General features: G+C 41.5%; 1 protein-coding gene across 12 annotated transcripts in view; it reads right to left on the bottom strand.

Moving 5' to 3' along the window:
* GNAL (G protein subunit alpha L) overlaps positions 1–24,160 on the bottom strand; it is a 142,434-nt gene that overhangs the window by 22,978 nt on the left and 95,296 nt on the right. For all 12 annotated transcript variants that reach the window (XM_025429547.3, XM_049112956.1, XM_025429551.3 and 9 more), the window contains one exon: positions 19,286–19,383. In XM_025429547.3, the coding sequence (XP_025285332.1) occupies positions 19,286–19,383 (98 nt within the window). The remainder of the gene's footprint in view (positions 1–19,285; positions 19,384–24,160) is intronic.

Here is a 24,160-nt window from a genome sequence, read left to right as displayed (position 1 = left end):
GAGACCAGTAGAAGAGCAGGGTGGAGTCCAATCAGTTAAGAAGAATAAAAGACTGATAATCTTTGGCTTAAAAGAAGGTGACTTAGCTGTTCTTTTGAGCAGACTGAGGACTTGGATTGACTGTAAGGTTAGTGTGACCTAAGTAAGGTGCTAAAAGCAATTAACATGCCTTGACACTATAGTCATTAACTGATGGCAAGTCTCCTCTCTGGGCTGGGCAAACAGTCTAGAGCATGGGGTGGAGTTCCAGAAGCCAGATTTTCAGATTATTGGGACAGCCTGGAACACAGAAGAGGCCAACCTTGCCGTTGGCCGGTACTCCTCCACCCACCCACCCCCAGGAGCTTGGTAGTAGCAGTCCTCAGGCCCCATCCTCTTCTCTCCTCTATCAATACCCCAGCCATCCCCATTGTGTTCAGATGATCCACAGCTCACATTCTTTTACATTTCTAGAGCAAATTTTACTTCTAAGCTCCTGTATCCCTGTCTCCTGATACTGGAGAATCTGGGGTGCCAGACGGTTTGGCACCTCCTCCAACTGACTGAATTCCCAGTCCTAACCCCCAAAGCTGATCATCCTACTTATTAAATGTCACCTCTGTTCATCCAGTTATTCAAGCCACATTCTTAGGAATAATCCTGGACAACTCCCTTCACTGCATCTACATTCTATTGGTAAGTTTTTCCATTCTTTACATTCCATCAAGGGTGAAAACCTCCAGGCTCTGTTTCTGACTAGCATGTTTTCTTTTTCATGTATCTAGCGAAGGAGAGATTATCTTGAGTGTATGAAAGATCACCAAGGGAAACTTTGGTCCTGTGGAAATTCTGACTGCACATGAGAATCTTCTGGACTTAATTCATGGTGCAAAGAAAGAATACAGGCCTTTCTTGATTTCTTGATATCTCAAAAAACCCATTGTTTTTTTTAATTTTTTTATTTATTTTTGATAGAGAGAGAGAGAGAGAGAGAGGCAGAGACATAGGCAGAGGGAGAAGCAGGCTCCATGCACCGGGAGCCCGACGTGGGATTCGATCCCGGGTCTCCAGGATCGCGCCCTGGGCCAAAGGCAGGCGCTAAACCACTGCGCCACCCAGGGATCCCAAAAAACCCATTGTTAAGTTGGAAATATCCTACTGAAAGTGCACTGAATACATCTAACCTATTACCACCATAGCTGAGCTAGTCCACCTTAAACATGCTCAGAACACTTCATTAGTCTACAGTTGGGCCAAATCATCTCACACAAAGCCTGTTTTATGATCAAGCATTGACTGTCTCAAGCATTTACATCTCATGTAATTGTATGGAAAGTGACAAACACAATAGAAGTACAAAATGGTTGTATGTGTACTATCCTTGTGATCCCATAGCTGCCTGGGAGCTATGTCACTGCTGCTGCCCAGCATTTCTGGAGAGGAACTTACTGAACATTGCTAATCTGGGATAAGATCCAAATTTCAAATTTCAAGTATGATTTCTACTGAATCTGTATTGTTCCCACACCATTATAAAGTTGAAAAGTTGTAGGTAAAATATTGTAAGTACGGTACCCTCTATGTACAGTTTACAATCAAGGGGCCAGTCAGAAATTCTATAGTTATGACACTGCCTTATAACACCCATAGCCAAAGTAGAAACTTTCTTCATAGGGACTGTAAGAAAATTTGGATTAGAGTACAGACATTTCTAGTCAAGCCAGTTATTTTTATCATAAAATCAGGAAGGAAAATATGTTTTAATTTGGCTTAGTATGGCCTAGTCTTTCTTCCTCTGAACCAATACAAATGTTTAAACTTGAGATATTTAAGCAGGATATATGGCTTGATTTCACTGGAGAAGGATCATTTGCTAAATCTGAAGACCTTTCAAAATAAAAGAGGGAACTAAATATATATGAAACACAGTTTTATTATGTGTGTTAAATTATTACTGGCTTCTCACAGGTAGTTTTCCAGTATTTTTGAAATGTTATGCCTTGAATTCTCTTTCAGAGCTCCTCCTTACTCACCACAATTTGTATCTATGTTATATATTTGTGATTTGCTCAGTAGCAGTCTGTTCTTTTAGATCTTTCCATGGTGACAATTCGGTTCTTGACCTTACACCTGGTCCTGATCAAACTCAGACACACAGATATTTAATAAATTTCTGCTGAATGTATGAATGCATCCAAAGGAAATGACATTGGAGATATATTCACTTGGTGACCATTTCAAGGACTACATCACATACATACATATATATTACTGGATATATCACATATATAATTGTTTCTATCAACGTTTCTATCAACGGTTTATTTCAGAACAAAACTCAAGAGTGCTCAAACCATGGGAAATTGCAAAGTCATCGTACCTCACATTATGTTAACATGATGTTAAGGTTTTAAAAATGAGAAGGAGAGGGCAGCCTGGGTGGCTCAGCAGTTTAGTGCCTGCCTTCAGCCCAAGGCATGATCCTGGAGACCCAGGATCGAGTCCCATGTTGGGCTCCCTGCATGGAGCCTGCTTCTCTCTCTGCCTCTCTCTCTCTCTCTCTGTCTGTCTCTCATGAATGGATAAATAAAATCTTTAAAAAAATAAAAATGAGAACAAGAAAGAGTTAGAAACAGTAAAGTTGCATTTGATTAGGCTTCCACATTGCTATGTGTGCAGGCTGGTAATGTCTGGGTTCCTAGTTCTCATGGTGGTGTAGGGAGTATATGAATTCCCGATGTCCTGACGGTCTAATTCGGCATCTACAACTCCACTAACATAGGGATTTCCCTGTTCCTTTTCTGTACTGAATAATTTACCAATCTGATAACAAGCTGAAAATTAAATCTAGATACTCCTGGCCCTTAAGGACAGTCCAGGGTTTCTTTTGGTGCTGAGTAAAGAAATGATCACTTTGTCTTAGATGTTCACAGAACTGGGGGCTCCATATTCCTTCCTAGTCCTCCTTGTAACAAAGAAAGTTCTGGATTTAGAAAAAAGTCAATGGCAATCTTTTTTTTTTTTTTAAGAAGTCTCGAAATATTACTTTTCCCGCTTGGGGTTTGCTAAAGCATAACTCTAGACTCGCTTTAGCTCAGTCTTAGTTTGAGACAATTTGGACTTTCCTGTTAGTACAGGAAGCAGCGTGAAAACAGAGGGAGTGGGTACAGTGTGGTCTTGACGGATGTAGGGTACCGGGCTCTTCTTTTCTGTCCTGGGCAAAGCTGTGTGATTACTTGTGTGACCAAGGCCAAGCTAGCTCCTTGCTGGGCATCGTTTCTTCATTTATAAACCTGGAAATGCATCATATGAAACTATGATCTAACATTGGGTAATAATGCCTTCAGCAGGCCTTGGCACTGGGAAGGACTGTTTAAAATCATTAAATCAAAAGAAGTCCCTCAGAATAATTAAGGCAAAGTCCCGAAACAGTGTGTTTTGGCAAAGATGTGAGGCAACAAAGGCTCTCATACATACACTACTACTAGTGGGAGGGTCAGTAGACACAATTTCTTTGAGAAAAAATTAGCATTATCTAGTAAAGTTAAAATATGCATCCCCTTTGAGCACCAGTTCCATGTCTATTATCCACCCTAGAGAAACTCTTGCACGTGTATATCGGGTTACAGAACAAAATGTTTGAGCATCATTATTTGTCACAGCCAAAACCTGGAAGCAACCCAACCGTCCATGAACAGAACAAAAAAATAAATTGTGGTGTATTTTTACAATTGGATACTATGTAGTAATGAAAATAAATAGCTGTAACCATACTCAACACATGAATAAATCTTAAAAACTTAATTTGAGCTAAAAAGACCCCAGACCAAATGGTATACACTGCATAATTTCATTTGAAGAAACCCTGAAACAATATGAACAGATTTACTATAAAACTTACTATGAGAAAATGTGTATTATCTAAATTGCCCTCTTCCCAGCAGTTTGTGATGGATGTTTGCAGATCTCACAGGGAACATATGGAGTAGATTAGGTGAAAAAGAGAAGACGGACTGTGTATATTTCTATGAGATGCCTCCATTTACAGAATGTTCTATAGAAAGAAAACCTACTCCTTTGATGGGGTTCCTGCCTCAGAGGGAGAGAAAAATATGAGCAGAAAGTAAACTACAGAAGGAAAACAAACACATCAAATAAGCTTATTTCCCTGCATAGAAACATTGGCAGTATCTCACGCTGTCTGGCTGTCTAACGGACATTGGTAGGGCATCCTGCAGACGCAGAGAGCGATTTCACGGCTACAGATCTGGGGCAGATGAGTAGGACTGCACATGGGCTTGTCCAGGCTGCATGTGGGGCAGGGCTACTCTGTGGAACCGGGGAGCTGGCTTGTTCTCACATCACCCTTTTTTTGTTGTTGTTAAAGATTTCATTTATTTATTCATGAGAGACACACACACACACACACACAGAGGCAAAGACATAGGCAGAGGGAGAAGCAGACTCCTGCAGGGAGCCTGATGTGGGCCTTGATCTCAGGACCCCGGGGTCACGCCCTGAGCCGAAGGCAGACACTCAATCGCTGGGCCACCCAGGTGCCACTCACATCACTTTTTTTTTTTAAACTGGAACATTAAGCTTACAATTTGCGAGTTTAAAAAATTGTTAGTGTGCACACGAGACAGTAAATTTCGCTGCATATGAAAACCTTTTCTTGTCCTCCTGTTGGTGTACCTTGTGTGTATAATGAAATCAGATGGTCAGAACCTGGAAGCTTCCTCGGGGCTAGTGTGGATAGAGTCCTGGGAGGTGGTAATGGGGGTGGGGGTGTCCTACTGCTGCTCCTGGGAACATGTGTGAGCTGCTGATGCTCTCATATCCCTAATCAATGCTGCATCTGACCTGCCATGAGACGCAGCTTATAAGTCACATCATCTCACAGTTAAATTAAGTCAAGTGATTTCAAATACTCATGACCACAGAATAGAGTGTACTAGTTCTAACGACTGCATATTCTGAGAACCATTAAAAAGTCCTTTCAATTCTGGTTTAATCCCTACTATGTATAGAAGGGAAGGAGTCATTGACCATTAGTGTTCATGCAAGTCTAAGCATGGTAATCACTCTTGGTCAAGGAAGAGCTGCAATTAAGCTTTTGAGCCTGAACATAAAAATTTGTTAGTTTAAGGTGGTATCTTTAGTTAAGAAGCAAAACCATGTTAGAAACCAAATACAACTTAATTCAGTGAGACTCACTAAAAAATATTTATTTATTTAAAGATTTATCCATTCATTTTAGAGAGAGAGAAAGAGAATGAAACTGCATGCAGGAGCGAGGGGTGGGGAAAGGCCGAGGGAGAGGGAGAGACTCTCAAGCAGACTCAGCGCTGAGTGTGAAGCCCTACAAGGGGCTTGATCCCAGGACCCTGAGATCATGACCTGAGCTGAAACCAAGAGTCAGACACCTAACTGACTGAGCCACCTAGGTGCCCCCAAATAATTTGTTTTAACGCTTCTATTTAGAATGTAAAAAGCCTGTAACAAAGCAGAATATTTCTTGTCACTTTTATAATGTATTACGGTAAGATTCAGTTTTCTTTGAGACAGTGAACACTGGTGGCTTAAAGGAGGCCAAAGATCAATATATATACTTTTAAAATGTTAACTTTAAAATGGTTTTGAACTAACTCATCAGGTGCAAGATACCTCAACTAAAATATAGTGGATATGTATTCTTGTTCTATCATCTTTGATGGAGGAGGCTAGAATCTTCCCGTTCATGCCCGTATTCCACAAATATTTACTGAGTTCACAGCTCTGGGATGATAGATAAATAGTGCACAAATGTGATGTTTGTATAATGTTCCATAAAGCAGAGGTATTTAGTTCCCCCAGTGTTTCTTCTCATGGAAGGTTCTGCACAACTGGGGCATCGAGGCTGAGCTTTCTTGATAAATTCATCACTAGGCTGCCTCAGAACATGATTAACCATGTCCTAAATATAGTAAAAGTCCCAGACAAGATTAACATCTGCAAAACAATACTTAATAGTGAATCTTAGCATATTGCAGAAAAAAGGAATATGTATTTTTTTGAGTAGCGTAGGGGTTAAAGGAGAACTCAAAGATAAATGAATTTCTACTTAAACTGCAGCGTGAAACTTTGTGAATTCTTTGATGTCCTTACATGAAATAGAATAAGGAAACCACCACAAACTGCATTCAACATGGTTCCTGCTCACTAGAAGCATCCTGGCGTTTCCTTTCTGCCACTGGCCCATGACAGTGTCACTTGATCTTTACAGACCCTAGGTCTGTACGAGGAAGTCGACCTTTCGATTTGAATTGTGGAAGCATGTGGTGGACCAAGGGTGGAGAAAGAAGTTGTAGGGACTTCTGGATGAGGAGAGCCTTCTGAGGAGGGGTGCCCCCAGGGCTCTCTATTTTCACAGACCAATTATACAGATTTGTTCAGATCACACCACGTGTCAGAGGAAGAACCAGAAAAAGAAACAGACCTTCCAATCTCCATTTACTTCACGCTGAGTTTCTTATCTTAAAAGAGATCTGAGATCTCATTAAACATGTCCAGTTGAGGGTAATACAAAATTTTCTTTTTTGCAAAAACGACTTATTAAGTCTCATAGATTTTAGAAGGTATGTCACTGTGTGGATCTTCGCAGACTATAGCAAAGCGATTTCTTTCTTAGCAGTTACCACCTGCCTCAGATAGCTGGTACGAAGATTCTTTCATTCCTTCCTCATAGAAATAATGCATAACATTCATCTTAATGCAAAATATTAATTCCAGATTCACAGTAATATAAAATAGATTGAGAAGCAAGGCATATCATGCACTTCACTGTGGTCATATGAATAAAAGGGCTAGTGAGCAAATGGAAATTCTAATTGTACTTAGATTTCCTTAATCTAAAAATAGTAACAGAATAAACTTGTATTTGAAAGGTGGGTTTTCATTCATCTCACAGATTCTAATTATGTGATCAGTGTGGTCTGGTGTAAGAAAGATAAGTAACTTAGGGCAGCCTGGGTGGCCCAGTGGTTTAGCGCCGCCTTCAGACCAGGGCATAATCCTGGAGACCCGGGATCGAGTCCCGCGTCGGGTTCCCTGCATGGAACCTGTGTCTCCCTCTGCCTGTGTCTGTGTTTCTCTCTGTCTCTCTCTCTCTGTCTCTGTGTCTCTCATGAATAAATAAATAAAATCTTTAAAAAATAAAAATAAAAAATAAACTATGATTCCCATGTGGGAAATATGTCTCAATATCTCTAAAAAATAATCATCATGGAAGTTAGCAGGTAAATTTATAAGAAGCTATTTCCATGGCATTTTGAGTTCCTCCTCTCCAGGCAGGGCCTGACGTTGTGACAACTCATTCAATATTTGTTGAATGAGTAATAACCCTAATTAAGTTTTACAACTTTACAGCAAAATTCTGTGTACATGAGAATGGTAGATGATGAATGGTAGAGAACACAGAGAAACAAAAGTTATAAAAGCCCATCCCATTTAACAACTATTTTTTGAACACCTACTATGAGGCAGGCATGGTTTTGGATGCAGCGGTAAGCAGTAATTCCATGCAAGCAGCCAACAATGACTCGTGAACCAACCACTGAAACTATGATTCCCAGGGAACCCAGGAATCATAGTTTAAATCAGTGTTTTCACTTTTGCATTTCCTTTCTTCTCTTTTCTCTCTTTAGAAAGGAAGAACGTGCAAAATGTGAAATGTTATGTGTCTTTTACTGAATACCTTCCACAGCACAACTACAGTCCCTGCACTCAGATTGTGCACACAGGTGAGCCAGAATGCACTGTATAGGGTAAGGAATAGGAACTTCTATTGAGCAATTGTTCACCCCTTTGGAATAGCATCTCTCCCCCTGCCCTAAAATTAGGAAATCCCAATGATCAGCAGTCTCCAAATTAATTTTACTGAGGTGTCCAAGATCCAACAAGCTAGTTACAACAGGGGGTCTCAATTTAAAGTGCATCTGAAGGGCACCATCCAATGGTGGTTTGCTTATTCAGAGCTGCACAGCCGTCTCCATAATCACTGTCAGGACATTTTCATCACTCTGGAAGGAAACCTTGTACCCATTAGGCAGTTGCCCCTCATCTGCCCCCTCACGCTCCCTCAGCCCAGTGCAACCCAATCTACTTTCTGCCTCTGTACATCTGTGCTGGGCATTCCATAGAAATGGAATCACACAATATGTGGCCTTCTGTGTCTGCCTTCTTTGACTCAGCATCATGTTTTCAGGATTCTTCCATGTTGTAGCTTATATCAGTGCTTCTTTCCTTTTTTATAGCTAGATAATAGTCCATTGTATAGACAGACTACATTTTGGGTATCCATTCAGCAACTGAGGGGCATTGGGTTGTTTCCACTTTTCAACTCTTAGGAATACTGCTACTGTTAATATTTGTCTTGAAGTTTTGGTGTGGATGTATGTTTTCAATTCTCGTGAATGTATACCTGGGAGTGGAATTGCTGGGTCACATGGTAATTCTGTGATTAACTTTTTGTGGAACTGCCAGACTGTTTTCTGAAGCAGCTGTACCATTCTACATTCCCACCAACAATATATGAGGGTTCCAGTTTCTCCACATGCTTGCCAACATTTGTTCTTATTTGACTTTTCTTATTTATTTATTTATTTATTTATTTGACAAAGAGAGAAAGAACAAGCAGGGGAAGTGGCAGGTAGAGGGAGAGGGAGAAGCAGATTTCCCATTGAGCAGGGAGCCCGACATGAGGCTTCAGCTCAGGACCCTGGGATCATGACCTGAGCTGAAGCCTGAGTTACCCAAGTGCCCTTGACTTTTTGATTATAGCCATCCTAGTGGTTGTGAAGTGGTATCTCATTATGGTTTTGATTTGTGTTTCCCAGTGACTAATGCTGTTGAGCATCTTCTCATGAGTTTATTGGCCATTTAAATATGTAAATTCATACCTTATTGGGGAAATGTCATCTATTCTGATCCTCTGTTCATTCTAAAATTGATAAAAGCATTAATATTGAAGTTATTTAACCTTTTATTATTGATCTGTAGGAGTTATTTATATAATCTGGATCCAAGCCCCTTATAAGATACATGATATGTAAATATTTGCCCCTTTTTGTGAATTTTTTCACTTTCTTGAACCGTGAGGACCTCTATAAAAAAAAAATCTATCCTGGCTTTCATTTATTTATTTATTTTTAAAGATTTTCTTTATTTATTCACGAGAGACACAGCGAGAGGCAGAGACACAGGCAGAGGGAGAAGCAGGCTCCCTGTAAGGAGCCTGATATGGGTCCTGATCCCAGGACCCTGGGACCATGACTTGAGCTGAAGGCAGACGCTCCAACCACTCAACCACTGAGCCACCCAGGCGCCCCTATCCTGCCTTTCACCTGCGAACTATGCTCACGATATGAATTGGACAGAAATGGAAGGTAGATGAGAGTGACTTCAGAATCTGAGAAAATGGGTGCCCTTGTGAAAATCCATGTACTTATAAGTGTAAGGCCATGCCTTATCATCTTTACAATTTAGCATCTGGCAGTGCCTGGCACACATTTGAAGCTCATATAATGTTTGTTGAACTTCTAACCTAAAATAGTCTTTCATACCTTTAGGTTTAAGGTATGAAATCCTGCATAAATCAAATAGTAATATGGCACGGTGTAGTCCTTGTAATCTTAGGTGATTTTGTTTCCTCCTCTTTGGGTTAGTGTGAGGATTAATTTGTTTACTTGTGTAATGTGCACAGAAGAGTGCCCCACCTGGTAAATTTTTACAACTATGAACTATTTTGCAGCTACACTTGGAAGCTTAGAAATACGAGACACACCTGTAAGTCTTTCTGAAGCCATATCCTTTGTTTTTACAAGTATTTAGTGGTTTTCAATCTGAGGTCCTTGGGGTCCTTGGAAATTTTTAGAAGAATTCAGCAAGCACTTCAGAGAATTGTAATAAAAACCCTCCTACAGGCAAATGTCTTATGTGGCATATTATCATTTGTGGAGAACCACTGATGTGTTACCTTGTGCTGCTATGTAACTTATTTTTCTGTAGACTTTTGATCACATCTGTACACATGTATATTCCCCTCCCTACATATTACTATGAAACATTTCAGACACACAACCTGAAATAATTTTTTGGTGGATACTTGAATACCCATCTAGATTTTGCCATTACCATTTTACCATACTTTAAAAAAGGTCACATATCTCTCTAGCTACCTTATTTTTGATGCATTTCAAAGAAATGGAGATACCAGTTCACTTCCTCCTAAATACTTCAGCACACAGATCTTTGTCTAGACATCAATATTTGTTCACGATATTTTTTGTTGAAGTAAAATTTAAGTCCAAAGAAACAAATCTTGACTGTACATTTGCTGTTTTGACACATGTGAATACCTGTGTACCCCAAACTCCTATCAAGCTGTTATGCACAGATTTTCAACTTCTTGCAGTTGTGCTGCTGTTTGGAAGGAAGGCTGTAAGAGCGTGCTGGCTTCTGTCCAGATGGCACAACACCTGACCAGCAAGCAGTATAGCCTGCTGCATTGAGGCCTGTCCTGGGGGTGAGCCCAGGCTCTCATCACAGAGGAACTGCCACGTCACCACTGGTGAAAATGTGGCACAGAGACTATCTTTGTGCATTTGAAAGTTAAAAGTCTGGGGATTCCTGGGTGGCTCAGAGGTTTAGCGCCTGCCATTGGCTCAGGGTGTGATCCTGGAGTCCGGGATTGAGTCCCACATCAGGCTCCCTGCATGGAGCCTGCTTCTCCCTCTGCCTGTGTCTCTGCATCTCTCTGTGTCTCTCATGAATAAATAAATAAAATCTTAAAAAAAATAAATAAAAGTTAAAAAGTGAAAAACTTTAAGTGTCTATCAGACTTTGTGTGTATGTTTAGAAACGTGAGGAGGTTGGTTAGGAGTCCAACTTGGAAGAAAATTTCTTACTCTTGTCCTTTTCACATTCTGCATAATTTATCTTAAAATGTTTCTTGTGATTACAAAGCGAATTAAAACAAAAACAACAACCCTGTTTTTGCTACTCTTTGCTGTTACTGATATACATAAACCAGAGTATTCCCAAACACCTTCCCCCAGCAGGAAGGAACCAGATGTTGAGCCCCAGTGAAAGGCTCAATGTCATCTGTGAGCACTGAGTTTCAATTCTGTTTTTATGAAAATGGCCACACAGATCTTATAAGTAAATGTGATCCGTGTGACCATCTAAAATAAATCTCTCTCTAATAAAATGCTACTTTGGTTTGATGTATTTATTCTAGTAAAATAGGACTATGGTTTGGTATTTAGTGCAAACTGAATTTGGGCCTGCCACTACAACTTTGGAAACTGGACTTGGTCTCTAAAATGGGCCCCATGGTGCACTCCTTGGCACCAACTGAGCCTCCGTAAGGAGCATGGGCCAGGCTAACGGTGACACGCAGGGCTCCTCACTGCTGCTGACCCCTCCTCACTACTGGGGCCCCACACAGGACACTGTTTGACAAGGATTCTAAGAAATAATTGGGGAACTACAGCTCTAAGGCAGCAAAAAAATTATTATTATTTATTATTATAATTCAGAGGCTTGATTTTCACAGCCTTCAGAATGAATCTAACTATATCTAGGGAATGGGAAACAGCAGAAAGTAGTGTACGTGCTGGAAGGGACAGGACTTGCAGCCTCATCTCAGCATCCTCTCTTTGTAGGAAGCCTGAGGATTCACTGAGGTAATGTATGAGAACCCACCAGGATCCTCCACTCAAGGGAGTCGTTTTCTGAAAGATTTAAAAATTTTGCTTACACATGTGAGATACAGGGGGGAAAATGCCTATTGGTCTCTGATCCTGATTCCTGGCACAGAGCTTCTGAAACCCTTGTAAATTCCTAGGTGGGAAGAGCACTAGGGGCATCTTTTGTTCTAATATTTTGTCTTTGACTGCCATTCCTTACACCAAGCTCTTAAATAAATCCCTTGTACCTTCCTGTGTGATAGGAGTGTCTCTTATTTTAATGAGGTGACTCTGGGTGGGCTCCTGGATGGGCCTGGTCACTGCAAAGACCAGATCATGATTAGAAGCTTAGAACTTTCAGCTCCACTCCACCCCATCCTCCAGAAAAGGGAGTGGGGCTGGAGTTAAGGACAGATCATGCCTACTGATGAAGCCTCCACAAGCTCTTTGGAGAGCTTCCAGGTTGGTGAACACATGCACCACCAGGAGGCTGACACAGCTCAACTCCACGGGGACAGAAGCTCCTGTGCTCGAGACCTTCCCCGACCTTGCCCACATCTCTTCATGTGGCTGCTTCTCGGTATCCTTTATCATTTCCTTTAATAAGCCAGTAAATGTAAGTGTCCCTGAGTTCTGTGAGTTGTCAACAGTGGGACAGAAGCTGTAGAAAACCTGCAGACTGGGCAGCCCCGGTGGCGCAGCAGTTTGGCGCCGCCTGCAGCCCGGGGTGTGATCCTGGAGACCCGGGATCAAGTCCCGCATCGGGCTTCCTGCGTGGAGCCTGCTTCTCCCTCTGCCTGTGTCTCTGCCTCTCTCTCGCTCTCTCTGAATGAATAAATAAATAAATCTTAAAAAAAAAAAAGAAAGAAAACCTGCAGACCTATTGCTTGAGACTGGCTTCTGAAGTGGAGGCAATCTTGTGGGATTGAACCCTTAGCCTGTGGCATCGGACATGGTCTCCAGGTAGACCCCCAGAATTGAGTTAAATTGGAGGACACCCAGCTGGTGTGATAGAGAGTTGCTTGGTGTGGGAAAACACCTGACACATCTGGGGTCAGAAGTGCTGTATGGTCGTAGGTGAGCGTAGACACGGAAGCATCTGTGTTAAGCCAGCCCTCTTAAAAATTCCATCTCGGGGCAGGGTTTCCAAATGGGTGTGGAAGAAATGGATATAACCAGGGGCTGACGGGCTTATTCTGAGATATGTGGCCTACCTACTTTACCCTGCCACTAAATTTATTCTTCATACCTAAACAAACTGGACAGTACTGCCCATAAACGGAACATTTTTGATTCTTCAGACCAAGAAAAGTAATCTGACAATAAATTTGGCTAGAAATGAAGATCAAAATGAGATCTTCATTTACGTGCACCCAGGTGGTTGATTATATACTTAATGAATTCAATGGTATATAGTAACATTCACGTTTTAAAATACAGTTTCTTTGATTTTAAAATGACCTGGAAAGAAAACAACTTTGAAGTTGAGACTTCATTTTTGCTAATAATTTCCCAATTGTCCCGAAAGCTTAGATTCAAGGACTTGGGAGCCATGAGAACCTAATAGTGCTGGAGAGTAAATGATAGCAATGTGGTCATCGAGACTCCTGACAGATGGTCAAAGGCAGACAGGGACACAGCAGAAAAAACACTGTACCTTTCTCGAGACTCTTTTCTTTCTTCTGGCACATTCCCTCTCTTTGAGAGCATTCTAAAGCCAATTATTCAAACCGAAGCACTCCTAGAAGTGCTTATCCTGTAAACAACTGTACAAAGCCTAAGAACCTACTCTGTGAGCAGTAGGGTTTCAAGTTACATTAAGCAAAGTCTGATTTTATAAATCTGTTCTAAAGATCCAATTTTCTCTGATTTTCTTTCTCCCAAAATAGCTGTTTCCATGGCTACATAATCACTTATTATTAGGACTTAGAGGAAATGCATTTTGGGGGATTATGTGGTAGAGACTGTCTTTTAATTTTCACAGTGGGAACTGGGCAATTCTGGATAAAATATAATCGCTGGTTATTTGCACAGGCACTCCTTTTTACTCAAAGTACAATACTTAACGCTCAGTTACAGCCCTTGGCCAGGGTGGTCGGTCCTGGCTGGCCCACCTCGCCGCACCCTCTGCTGTGGTGGTGACCCTTGGCTGAGCCCGCGGGCCCCAGGGACAGCAGGTAAGGCCGTGGCCACATGCAGGCTGCCGGCCTTTAGCAAAACTGATCTGTTTCCTCTGGGATCAGGCCTGCAGATTTCAGCATGGGCCTGCCTTCAGGATCCAGGGATGAGAAGAGCAGGGATGAGAAGAGCAAGGAAAGCAAAATTGAAATGCCCAGAGGGCGGGAACAGAAGAGCTGGTCCTCACAGTGCCTTTGCCTCAATAGTGGTTTTCTAGAGAGACTCAGAACAAATTCCCCTTTTCTTGAAGTAGCCTGAGCAAGTTTCCACTCCTCACATGCCAAATATCATAATAAAGGTCACCACAGCTTGTTTTTCATTTTTATACCATGGGTGCTTTATAATTTGGGGGCTTCCATTTGTTTGTACATGTTTGCAGAACTAGAGTGGCATGTATTTGTGATTGATGGAGGCCTTATGAAAAGCAAAAGCAGGCCTTGTAAATGCATGTATAGACTTTCACCTGTGGTTGACAAGAGGACCCCCGGCTCAGTGAGGAGACTGCCCCCCTGGCCAATCTTGACGAGTGTTCCCATTGTTTTTCCTGCCCTGAATCCCTCCCTCCTCCATAATCTTTTTTTTTTAGATTGAGATATAATTCACATAACATATTTCACAAAACATAAAATTCACCAACCCTGTGGTTTTTAGTATAGTCTGTACTATCCTGTTCCAGAATATTCCCATTATCCCCTAAAGAAATCCTACACCCATTAGCAGTCACTCTCCATTTCCCCTGCCCCCAGGCCCCTGGCAATTAGTAATCTATTTTCCATTTCTGTGGATTTGCCGATCCTGGACGTTTCATAAAAACTGGATCATATGATAGGTGGCCTTTTGTGTCTGGCTTCTTTCACTTATTATAATGTTTTTAAGGTACATTTATGTGGTAGCATGAATCAGCGCTTCATTCCTTTTTATTCCAAATAATATTCCATTTGTGTTGGATCCCGTTTTGTGTATCCACTCATCCTTTGATGGACATTTGGGTTGTTTGCACTCTTTGGCTCTTGTAAATAATGCTGCCATGAACATTCATGTACGAGATTTTGTGTGGATGTATGTTTTTAATTCTCTTGAGTAAATATCCAGGAGTGGAACTCCCAGGTACCTCTGTAAGCTTTTAAGGAACTGCCAGATGTTCCCAGGCTCTTCATCAGCAGTTCTGCTTTAACAGAATTTCAGCATCACTGAGAAGCACCTCTTCCCCAAAATATTCCCCTGGTTTCTGCCATGGAAGAAATTACTTTAATGGAGCTTAGAATTATTCCCTTCATAATAAGCATTAAGGTTCAAAATGCAAAACCATGGAGCAAGGTAACATAGTAACTTAAATTCACACCAAGATGTAAGTCAGGTCTTTTCTCAGAGCAATTTTGATGGAAGGAAAAAAGAAAATGTGTCAGAGCACTGGGGACCTACAAGGGGGAAGGAGGAGGCCACAGAGCCTGAATCTGGGGTGGTGTGCACTTTTAAAGGGACTTTTATCAGTACCATAGTGAATACCAGGCTCCTGTTTTGCTAGAATTAGCATTTATTTCAAATAGCACCTACGGAGCACCGACTTCATGAAAGAACATTCACCTGAACATTTAAGAAGGAATAAGACATATTTCCTGAGGAATTAAAAATCAAGTGTGTTGGACAAGATGGCCTGAGTATCATTGTCTTAGGGCTTTCCTCTGAGATCATGTCCCTTCATTGGTTTGATGCTGAAATGTCATTTCTTTTATTGGAGGGATGGTGATGGCTGATGGAGGCAGCTTCTATTTCTTTAACATCTAATTTGGCAACATACACCTTGGTAGCCCTGTGTTAGTCTAACAACTGTTACTGAAATAGTCTTTGTTTTTTAGATCCCTCGACTCCATCTCAAAATATGAGTTTAGAGGAAAAACAACAGTTATTAAGAGACTAAGATTATTGATCCAACTCGATTCCCACATGTATTAAAATGGATAAAGAAAGCAATGCTGTAGAAGTTAGGATTGACCTAGACAGTGAGGTCTAGGCGGGAAACTGCTTTTTGTGATTCTGCTGGGCCCAGAGTTAAGAAAGTATAACTGAAGCTCTGGTGTCTCATTCCTTCCAAGTCTGGGAGGGAGTCTTGACCTCACACATGAGGCAGCTTGTGCCCATGGCTGTCTGAGAGGATGGAACCAAAGGAATGCCAGATCTTGGCTCTGTGCCGTCTATTTTTGTGGGAAACTATGATCTTACATGCCTTAGTTTACCTCTCTGGACCTCAGCTTCCACACTGGTGACTTAACAGCATGAGTTTATCTAGGGGTCACAGGCACTATTCTGAGGACTTTGGAGATATGCTTATTTAATCCTCTGAGAACCGTATGAGAATGGGACCCATAACTGTCCTCATGAGTTTGCCCAGACTCTCACATGACTGTTGGTGGCAGAGCCGCGATCTGAATCCTAACTGCCTGTTGCCAAGGCTCATACCACTTCTTTTTCAAACATTTATATTTGCATATTCCATGTTAAATTAAGAGTGGTGCTAGATTCTTCTTAAGAAGGAGAAATTCCTAATTCGACACTGAGTAGCACTGTGACGCTCCCTCATGACGTCCCTGCTCAAGAAATACTGGGAAAGGACAATAAAGCACGTATTCACATCAACATTTAAAGATGTCAATGTGGGGATCCCTGGGTGGCTCAGAGGTTTAGCATCTGCCCTCAGCCCAGGCCTGATCCTGGAGTCCGGGGATCGAGTCCTGCATCGGGCTCCCTGCAGGGAGCCTGCTTCTCCCTCTGCCTGTGTCTCTCATGAATAAATAAATAAAATATTTTAAAATAAAAAATAATAAATTCACTTACATTGACATCTTTATTTTTTAAATTTTTTAAAAATTTATTTATTCATGAAAGACACAGAGAGAGGGGCAGAGACATAGGCAAAGGGAGAAGCAGGCTCTCTGCGGGGGAACATGATGCGAGACTCAATCCCAGGACCCTGGGGTCATGTCCTGAGCCGAAGGCAGACACTTAACCACTGAGCCACCCAGGCGTCCCAATGTAAGTGAATTTAATATTATTATGAGCTGTGCTTGAAATTTCCATTGCTAGCATTAACTTAGGATATTCTTTCAATCTCTACAGCACCACTGGGACATTGAAATAACTGAGATGACATGTTCGAGAAAGAGCTAGTGAGAGCCAGAAAGAAAGATGAAGGCCCTTTGGGAAATGGTGCGCCTCCTGAGACCTTCCCAAGGTGCATCTGAGTTCCCCTGGGAAGCTCGCCCCACTCCACATCCAAATCTAAACCTGCCTGGCTCTTGTGGAAGCAAGTATGCGTACCAAACGACACGAGACACGAGAGTAATGACCGTAATAGATTCACAAATGTAAATTACAGGGCATGCTAATTTAAAAAGGGAATATTGATTTCAGGTAAGCCTTGAAGGAATGGTTAAGCATGGCAGGAAATGAGAAATTTTAAATACTTTTCTAGTTTATGAAAATTTTTAAGTAGTAAATAGTTTCTTTCGCATATATGGTGGAGGGCCATTAATGCTTTTGGTGCTCATTTCAGGGTGTATGCAGCAGGTGGGTGCTGTCTCTGTTACACTAGCCTGGTCACACCAAAACCGCTTGCTAGACATACCTGCTGCAGACCAGACGCTTGCGGACCAAATGCTCATGGACCGGGGGGGGAGGATGAGCCAGGTTTTGCTCATCATCCTAAGGAGGTTAAGTGAATCTTCTTAATATCATCAATCCTCCCTCATCTCAACCCTGAGATCCTCTCCCCTGTTCTGAAGGACCCCCTCTCCACCTACTTCTCAGATGCAGTTTTAGGTTTCTCCTCCTCCTGAAACCAACCTCTGAGGCTTGAACTTCTGAACTTCTTTTTCCAGGACCCTCTCCTCTGTATATCCTGCCAGTCTCAATTCTGAACTCCTACAACCAGCCGTCTGCTTCATCTCTTCCCTTGGGTATCCCTGTAGGTGTTTCAAACTTAACTTCTCCAAATCGGAGTTTGATATTGTCCCCTGTCCTCCCCTACACAATATCTCCCAGGGTCCTCCCTCTCAATGAATGGCACTGTGACCTTCTCTGTTGTCCTACTTGATCCCTACTTTCTTCTACCTCTGGTATTCCAATTCACTGCCTAATTCTGCCCCTTTGGGTCCCAGGGCTCACCTCCATGGCTGCCATCTGACCTGGGCCATCCCGCTAGGGCCCTGGTTCCCTTCTTTTAATTCTCCACATGGCAGCCAGGTGACCCTGATAATTTTACTCGTTGAGCTGACAGTCATTCACTGCATTTGGAAGAAAATCTAAGGTTCCTGGCAGGACCTTTGGTGCTCAGGAGGGCCTGGCCCCATTGACCTCTCTCTTCTGTTTATGGCCACTCTTCCATTACCCAGCTGGCTTCCTGTCACTGCTGGGGACACATCCAGCACCCCCTCCTCAGGCCCTTGCCCTTGGTTTCTCTCAGTGGCTGTCACAAGACATAGGTGCCTGAACTCCTCTGGATGAGAAAGGACTGGGTGGCCATGCTACCCTCTCCTTGAAATCAGTATTCTCAGTGTAGCTCCACCAGCGGGTTCCAAATATTGGGAATTCCCAGACATGGGAATGCTTATGGAATCTCTTCTGCAGGTATGAATTTTTACAGTTTATAGACTTAAAATGAAAAAGTACTCACTTCTTGCTGCCTCAAGAGATCTATAAAAAAACCTTAAATATAGTTTTTATCATCAAAATAGCAAGCATATCTAGAAGTTCTTGATTAACGTTTTTCTTGGGCCCACTTTATCTGAGAGTTATAGAATGAATTGAAAACAGCAAAAGAAAATAGGAAAATGAGCAATTCAGGGAAAAATCATGAGCCAGCCAAGGCACCAGAGTCCTTTCCTTATTTCATATTTCTCTTCATTACATTTTTTTCATCAAAGCTTTACTTATTATATTAATTACTATCTACTTTTAAGGTTCTGGTCTACTTCTAACATTATAGGATGATAACTTATTACTTTAAGTAAGAGATTGGGTTCAATTGCTGATGTTGATAATATTTAAAATTTAATATGGGGGCCTTGCTCCAAAGTCAAAATATAATAATGAATATCTAAAAACATTCTAATTTATGGATATGCCTATAATTTTATGGAAAGCAAAAAAAAAAATGGAACAGGAAACAATGATCATGCTAAAATGAATAGACCCGCTTCTGGTTCTTCAAAACACTGAATCCTATTGGATTTTTAGTTTTTTGTCTATGAAACACGTGACATTTTAAAAGTTGGTTTCTGTAGTAAGATGTCAAAGCTTTGTTCCTTGCATTCAAGTGACTTCAGTGACCCTGGGAAGGCAGCATAACTGTGGGTGCAAGGGTAGCTTCAGAGAGGTCAGGCCTCGCTCAGAAGCTGACTTACTATTGTGCGCAGTCAATCAGCTGGTACTCGTTGGACCTCTCAAAGCACGCCTTCACGCCTTCATCATCCCAGAGCTTCTTCACATGGTCGAAGAACTCCTAAAATTTGAAAAGAGTTAGAAATAAGAAAGCACATGTTATATAATCTTTTAAAAAGTTAAAAGTATAAAGAAATTGCCAAAAAAAAATTTGCAGGTAGCACATGAGTTGTTTTCCCTGTAGGAGTCGACTTCACAGTAAAACGCACAGGACTTGAGATCAGCAGAATGAAAAATGGATGCACCTGTGTTATCATCGCTGAATTCAATTTGTCAAACACTCTTGTCATTCCAGAAAGTTCTCCCAAATGAAAATTACAAGTCAAAGATAATTTTGTGGCATTCATCAACTATATATACAACTGCTATATTAACAATAATTTTGTTTTTTGAGATTTTATTTATTCATGAGAGACACAGAGAGAGAGAGACAGAGACAGAGACACAGACAGAGGGAGAAACAGGCTCCATGCAGGGAGCCTGATGTGGGACTTGATCCTGGGACTCCAGGATCACGCCCTGGGCTAAAGGCAGGCGCTAAACCACTGAGCCACTCAGGCGCCCTTAACAATAATTTTAAAGCTCTTAGTATGCAATCACCTGCCTAGTGGTACTGCCCCTTCAGCAATGAAAAGCATGCATATTACAATGGTAAGTTCTGTTTTAGCTATTGTCTTTTAAAGTTTCTGTGAGCCATGATTATGAATAGCCATGATTGAGCAGATGGGTTCAATTTGGCCCAGAAGCATTAGGTACATCAGAAAGAAATTTTTAGGGCAGCCCCGGTGGCTCAGCAGTTTAGTGCCACCTTCGGCCCGGGGTGTGATCCTGGAGGCCCAGGATGAAGTCCCATGCTGGGCTCCCTGCATGGAGTCTGCTTGTGTCTCTGCCTCTCTCTCTCTCTCTCTCTCTCTCTCTGTCGTCCATGAATAAATAAATAAAATCTTTTTTAAAAAAAGGAAACCTTTAAAATTTCCCTCTTTGGGGTCACTTTTTTTTTTTGACATTTTTTAAAACTACAAGTGACATGTGAACAGTGATTTTTGGTTCCCTCAAACCCATGCCGGTGCAGAGCTCAATTTCATCCATTATGGCAGGCAGCACCCTCCAAACCAAGCCCTTGCCTTCTCTCAAAGTAAGAGCTGCCTTTATGAATTCGTATTTCCAAAATTACCCAAATTAAATTAACAGTGCTATGGAAGCAAATGACAACACATCAGTTGCTAAATATAAAAGAAGTTATGTAAATTTTCAGAAACCTGTTCATTAGAGTATTTCTATCCCTTCCCACATCAATCATCTGCCTGACAGCAGCCTCAGGAAATACCCATTCCCATCTCTGATCTGCACCAAAGGGTCTGGGGCTTCCAACACCTCATGTTCACCATGGCTGCCATGCTCCCTAAGAATCAGCATCAATTTTTTGGAGAAAAAAAAATAAAGGGCTGGTTCTTTTCTTGAAGCTTCACAATTCCATACAAGGGTGGATCTGAGTACTGTGGGGCCCTCTTTGAAAAAAGAAAAATAAAATCATGAGTACACAATTAGGCACAAAGCCTTAGAAGGGACAGTGGGAGCAAGGCGCCCAGAGTGTAGCTTCATGAGGTTCCAACATCCTAGCATCACGGATAATCCTTAAAGGCCCACCATGTCCTGCACCATGTCGGTATGGCTGCCCAAGTCACCCATTGTCACCAACAAATCCAAATTACCACAGCTGACAGTGAAGGAAACTCTCGATATGAGGGAGAGTAGCTGAACCTCCCAGTTTTTGTCCTGCTAGATTTATGGTTCCTTTTTTTTTCTTTAGATTTATGGTTCCTTCTGGAATCTCCCATTGCTGCTCTTGTCACTCCAGTATGAGAGTTTTTATAGGCTTCCTTAAAATTTTTTTTCTCTTAAGAGCCATATGAAGACACACACACACACCCCAAATAAGAAATACTATTTTCTACTGTCAAGATGGTCTTGAAAGACAGTGATAACCTCTGTGTCACGGTGATATTTGGAGTCGAGCCCCATCTCTCTCCCTTCCTGCAAACCCTCAGTGTAGTAGTTTCTTGCATAAAGTTCCTTCCTGTCTTTATCAGGTGTCAGAGTCATTTTTTTCCTTCAGCAGTGTGAGCTGAAGCCTCTGAGACAGAATTAGAGAGGAGGGCTTGCTTGCATCAAGAGCCAAGATGCATGATTCCGGGGTCTGTGTTGATAGCCATAGTAAAACAGGAATCGTGGGCACTGTGTTTTTAAAGCAGATGCTTTGGCCAACACCAAAGGAGCACACAAGCAGCAACAATCTCTGCTTCGGCTTTGTGGCTGGTGAACAAAGATGGTGGGACCTAGTTAGGTCCCCAGGACTCCCCATGTTTACTTTTTAAGGGGTTCTAAACACCTCATGGAAAACTTCAGAGCTGCCACTGCTGGTGCTTCTGCCTTTTATTAGGGAAAATTTCAAACTTACAAAAGTAGAGAGAATTCCCCAGGCCACTCATTACTCAGCTCCACGTTTATCAACACACAGCCAATTCTCTCTCTCCGCCTCTCTCTTTTTTTTAATAACTCATGCCTTTCCCCACATTTATTATTTTGTGGCAAATCTCTTATATCATTTTATTTCATCGTTATTTCTAAAAGATAAAGGCTCTTAAAAATCACAGCCCCCATACCACCATCTCAACAAGAAAAATAACAACAAATAAAGAAATGATTCTGTAAAATCATCAACTATTCAGTTAGTCAATGCAGCCTCTGCAGCTGTACTTAACCAGTTGTCCAGACCAGCCTAGAATTCTCAGGCATTTGGTAAACCAACTGGGAGATAAAGATGAGGAGTAATTTTGGTATGCCTCCATTAGCAACTAAGATGAATAATATTAAATAAAACTAATTTCAGTGTAGTGTGTGTGTGTGTGTGTGTGTGTGTGTGCCTGAAAAAAAAGGGTGATTTACAGAGAAATGTAACTTGCTTTTGAAAAGTGAGATATGTAGAAATTGACAGTATGAAAAGAAAATGACATTTCTTAGTTTTTTTTCTGTATTACTGAACAAGAATTGCCCTCTGATCTTAATGTATTTAGCAAATGAAATACGTAAACATTTCATTTGTTACTCTTATTTAAAGGGCTTTGACATAGGGAGCACTGGGGTGGCTCAGTGCCTTTGGCTCAGACAGATCATGACCCTGGGGTCCTGGGATTGGCCAGATTTGGGCTCCCTGCCCCAGTCAGACTCCCATCCTGCCCCACGGGGAATCTGCTTCTCCCTTCCCCAAGCCTGCCTGGCACTTTGCCTACCTGTGCACCTGTGCACACACTCCCTCTCTCTCTCTCTCTGTCATATAAATAAATAAAATCTAAAAAAGAGAGAAAAAAATAAAGAGTTTTGGCATAGCATAACCTATAAATTTACCAAGTAACTGAGCTGTACAGTTATTACACATTGTGTATTAACTCAAATTAAAAAATAATAATAAAAAGAGAGTTTGAGTTATGTTGTAGAAAGTAAAAATTATAATATCAAATTTAAACTTACTTTTAAAAAGGCAAGGCTTTAACATATTTGTAGGATCATTCTGATTCAATCAAAATTTAAATTAAAATAATAAATGAATGCAACTATCTAACTCCTCCTTTCGTGTTACATTTCCTCTGCCATCTACATCTCCCTTTCCACATGAAGTACAAAGCTAACCTGGGATTCTCAGATGCATAAGTTTTTTCTTTTTCTTTTAAATTCCTCAAAACTGCTCTACAATGGAAATCATACAATAGGAAATGTTAAGAATACAATATCCCTGCTGATACAACTTTTCAGTTATATTTTTCATTTTTTGAAAGGCTTTATTTATTAATTTGAAAGGGAGAGCAAGAGAGAGCTTGAGGAGGAGGGAAGAGCAAGGGAGAAGGAGAAGCAGGCTCCCCGCTGAGCAGGGAGCCTGATGTGGGGCTCAATCCAGAACCCTGAGGTCAAGACCTGAGCTGAAGGCAGACGCTTAACCCACTGATCCACCCAGGTGCCCCTTTTCACTTTTGAAATAAGAACGAAAAGCGTATTTCTTGTCTCCTGAAGGGAATGTTGGGCAGTGGTTTGGAGCCAACGCTCTTGATATACACGCAGGTCTTGGGAAGAACTGCTTTCACACGTGGTGCAGGTGGAAATTCTCACTAGGTTGAGTGTAAAAACATTCTTCCTCATGCTCATTACCCGATATTCCTCCTAAGGTGGCTTATGGAAAATACCTAAAATTTTAGTATCAGGAATACTTTTTTTTTTTTTTTGCATTTCTTAAGCAACTGCTTTTTATATTTTATTGTTATTTTTTAATCTTTGGAGCCCTGTGGCTCTTCTACTGTTTTTATTCACATCACTGAGTTGACTGCAGGCAAGCTGACAGGTCCCGTTTTGGAGTCAGTTCTCCTGTGTGTGTAGGGCATGGCCTACACTCTGGATGCTAATTTTACTTCTGGTTCCATATTACTTATCTTCTGTTCCTAATCTCGTTCTCCTGTATTTTCAGTTATTTTATTACTTTGTATTATAACTTTGTGAGCAGCAATAAATCCATTTTGGAATAAACTGAAGCATAAATAAATGTTTGATAGAACTTTTTTTTGTTAAAGATTTTATTTATTTACTCATGAGAGACACACAGAGAGACAGGCAGAGACACAGGCAGAGGGAGAAGCAGGCTCTACACAGGGAGCCCAATGGTGGGACTCGATCCCAGGACCCTGGGATCACACCCTGAGCCAAAGGCAGACGCTCAACCACTGAGCGATCCAGATGCCCCACTGACGGAACTCTTTATGGGAACGTCGTGGATAACGTCCACCACCACAATC

Source organism: Canis lupus, chromosome 7 (assembly GCF_003254725.2).
Source record: "Canis lupus dingo isolate Sandy chromosome 7, ASM325472v2, whole genome shotgun sequence".
Classification (NCBI taxonomy): domain Eukaryota; kingdom Metazoa; phylum Chordata; class Mammalia; order Carnivora; family Canidae; genus Canis; species Canis lupus.
The sequence above is the reverse complement of the archived record's forward strand: the minus strand, read 5'-3'. Positions and strand labels throughout refer to the sequence as shown.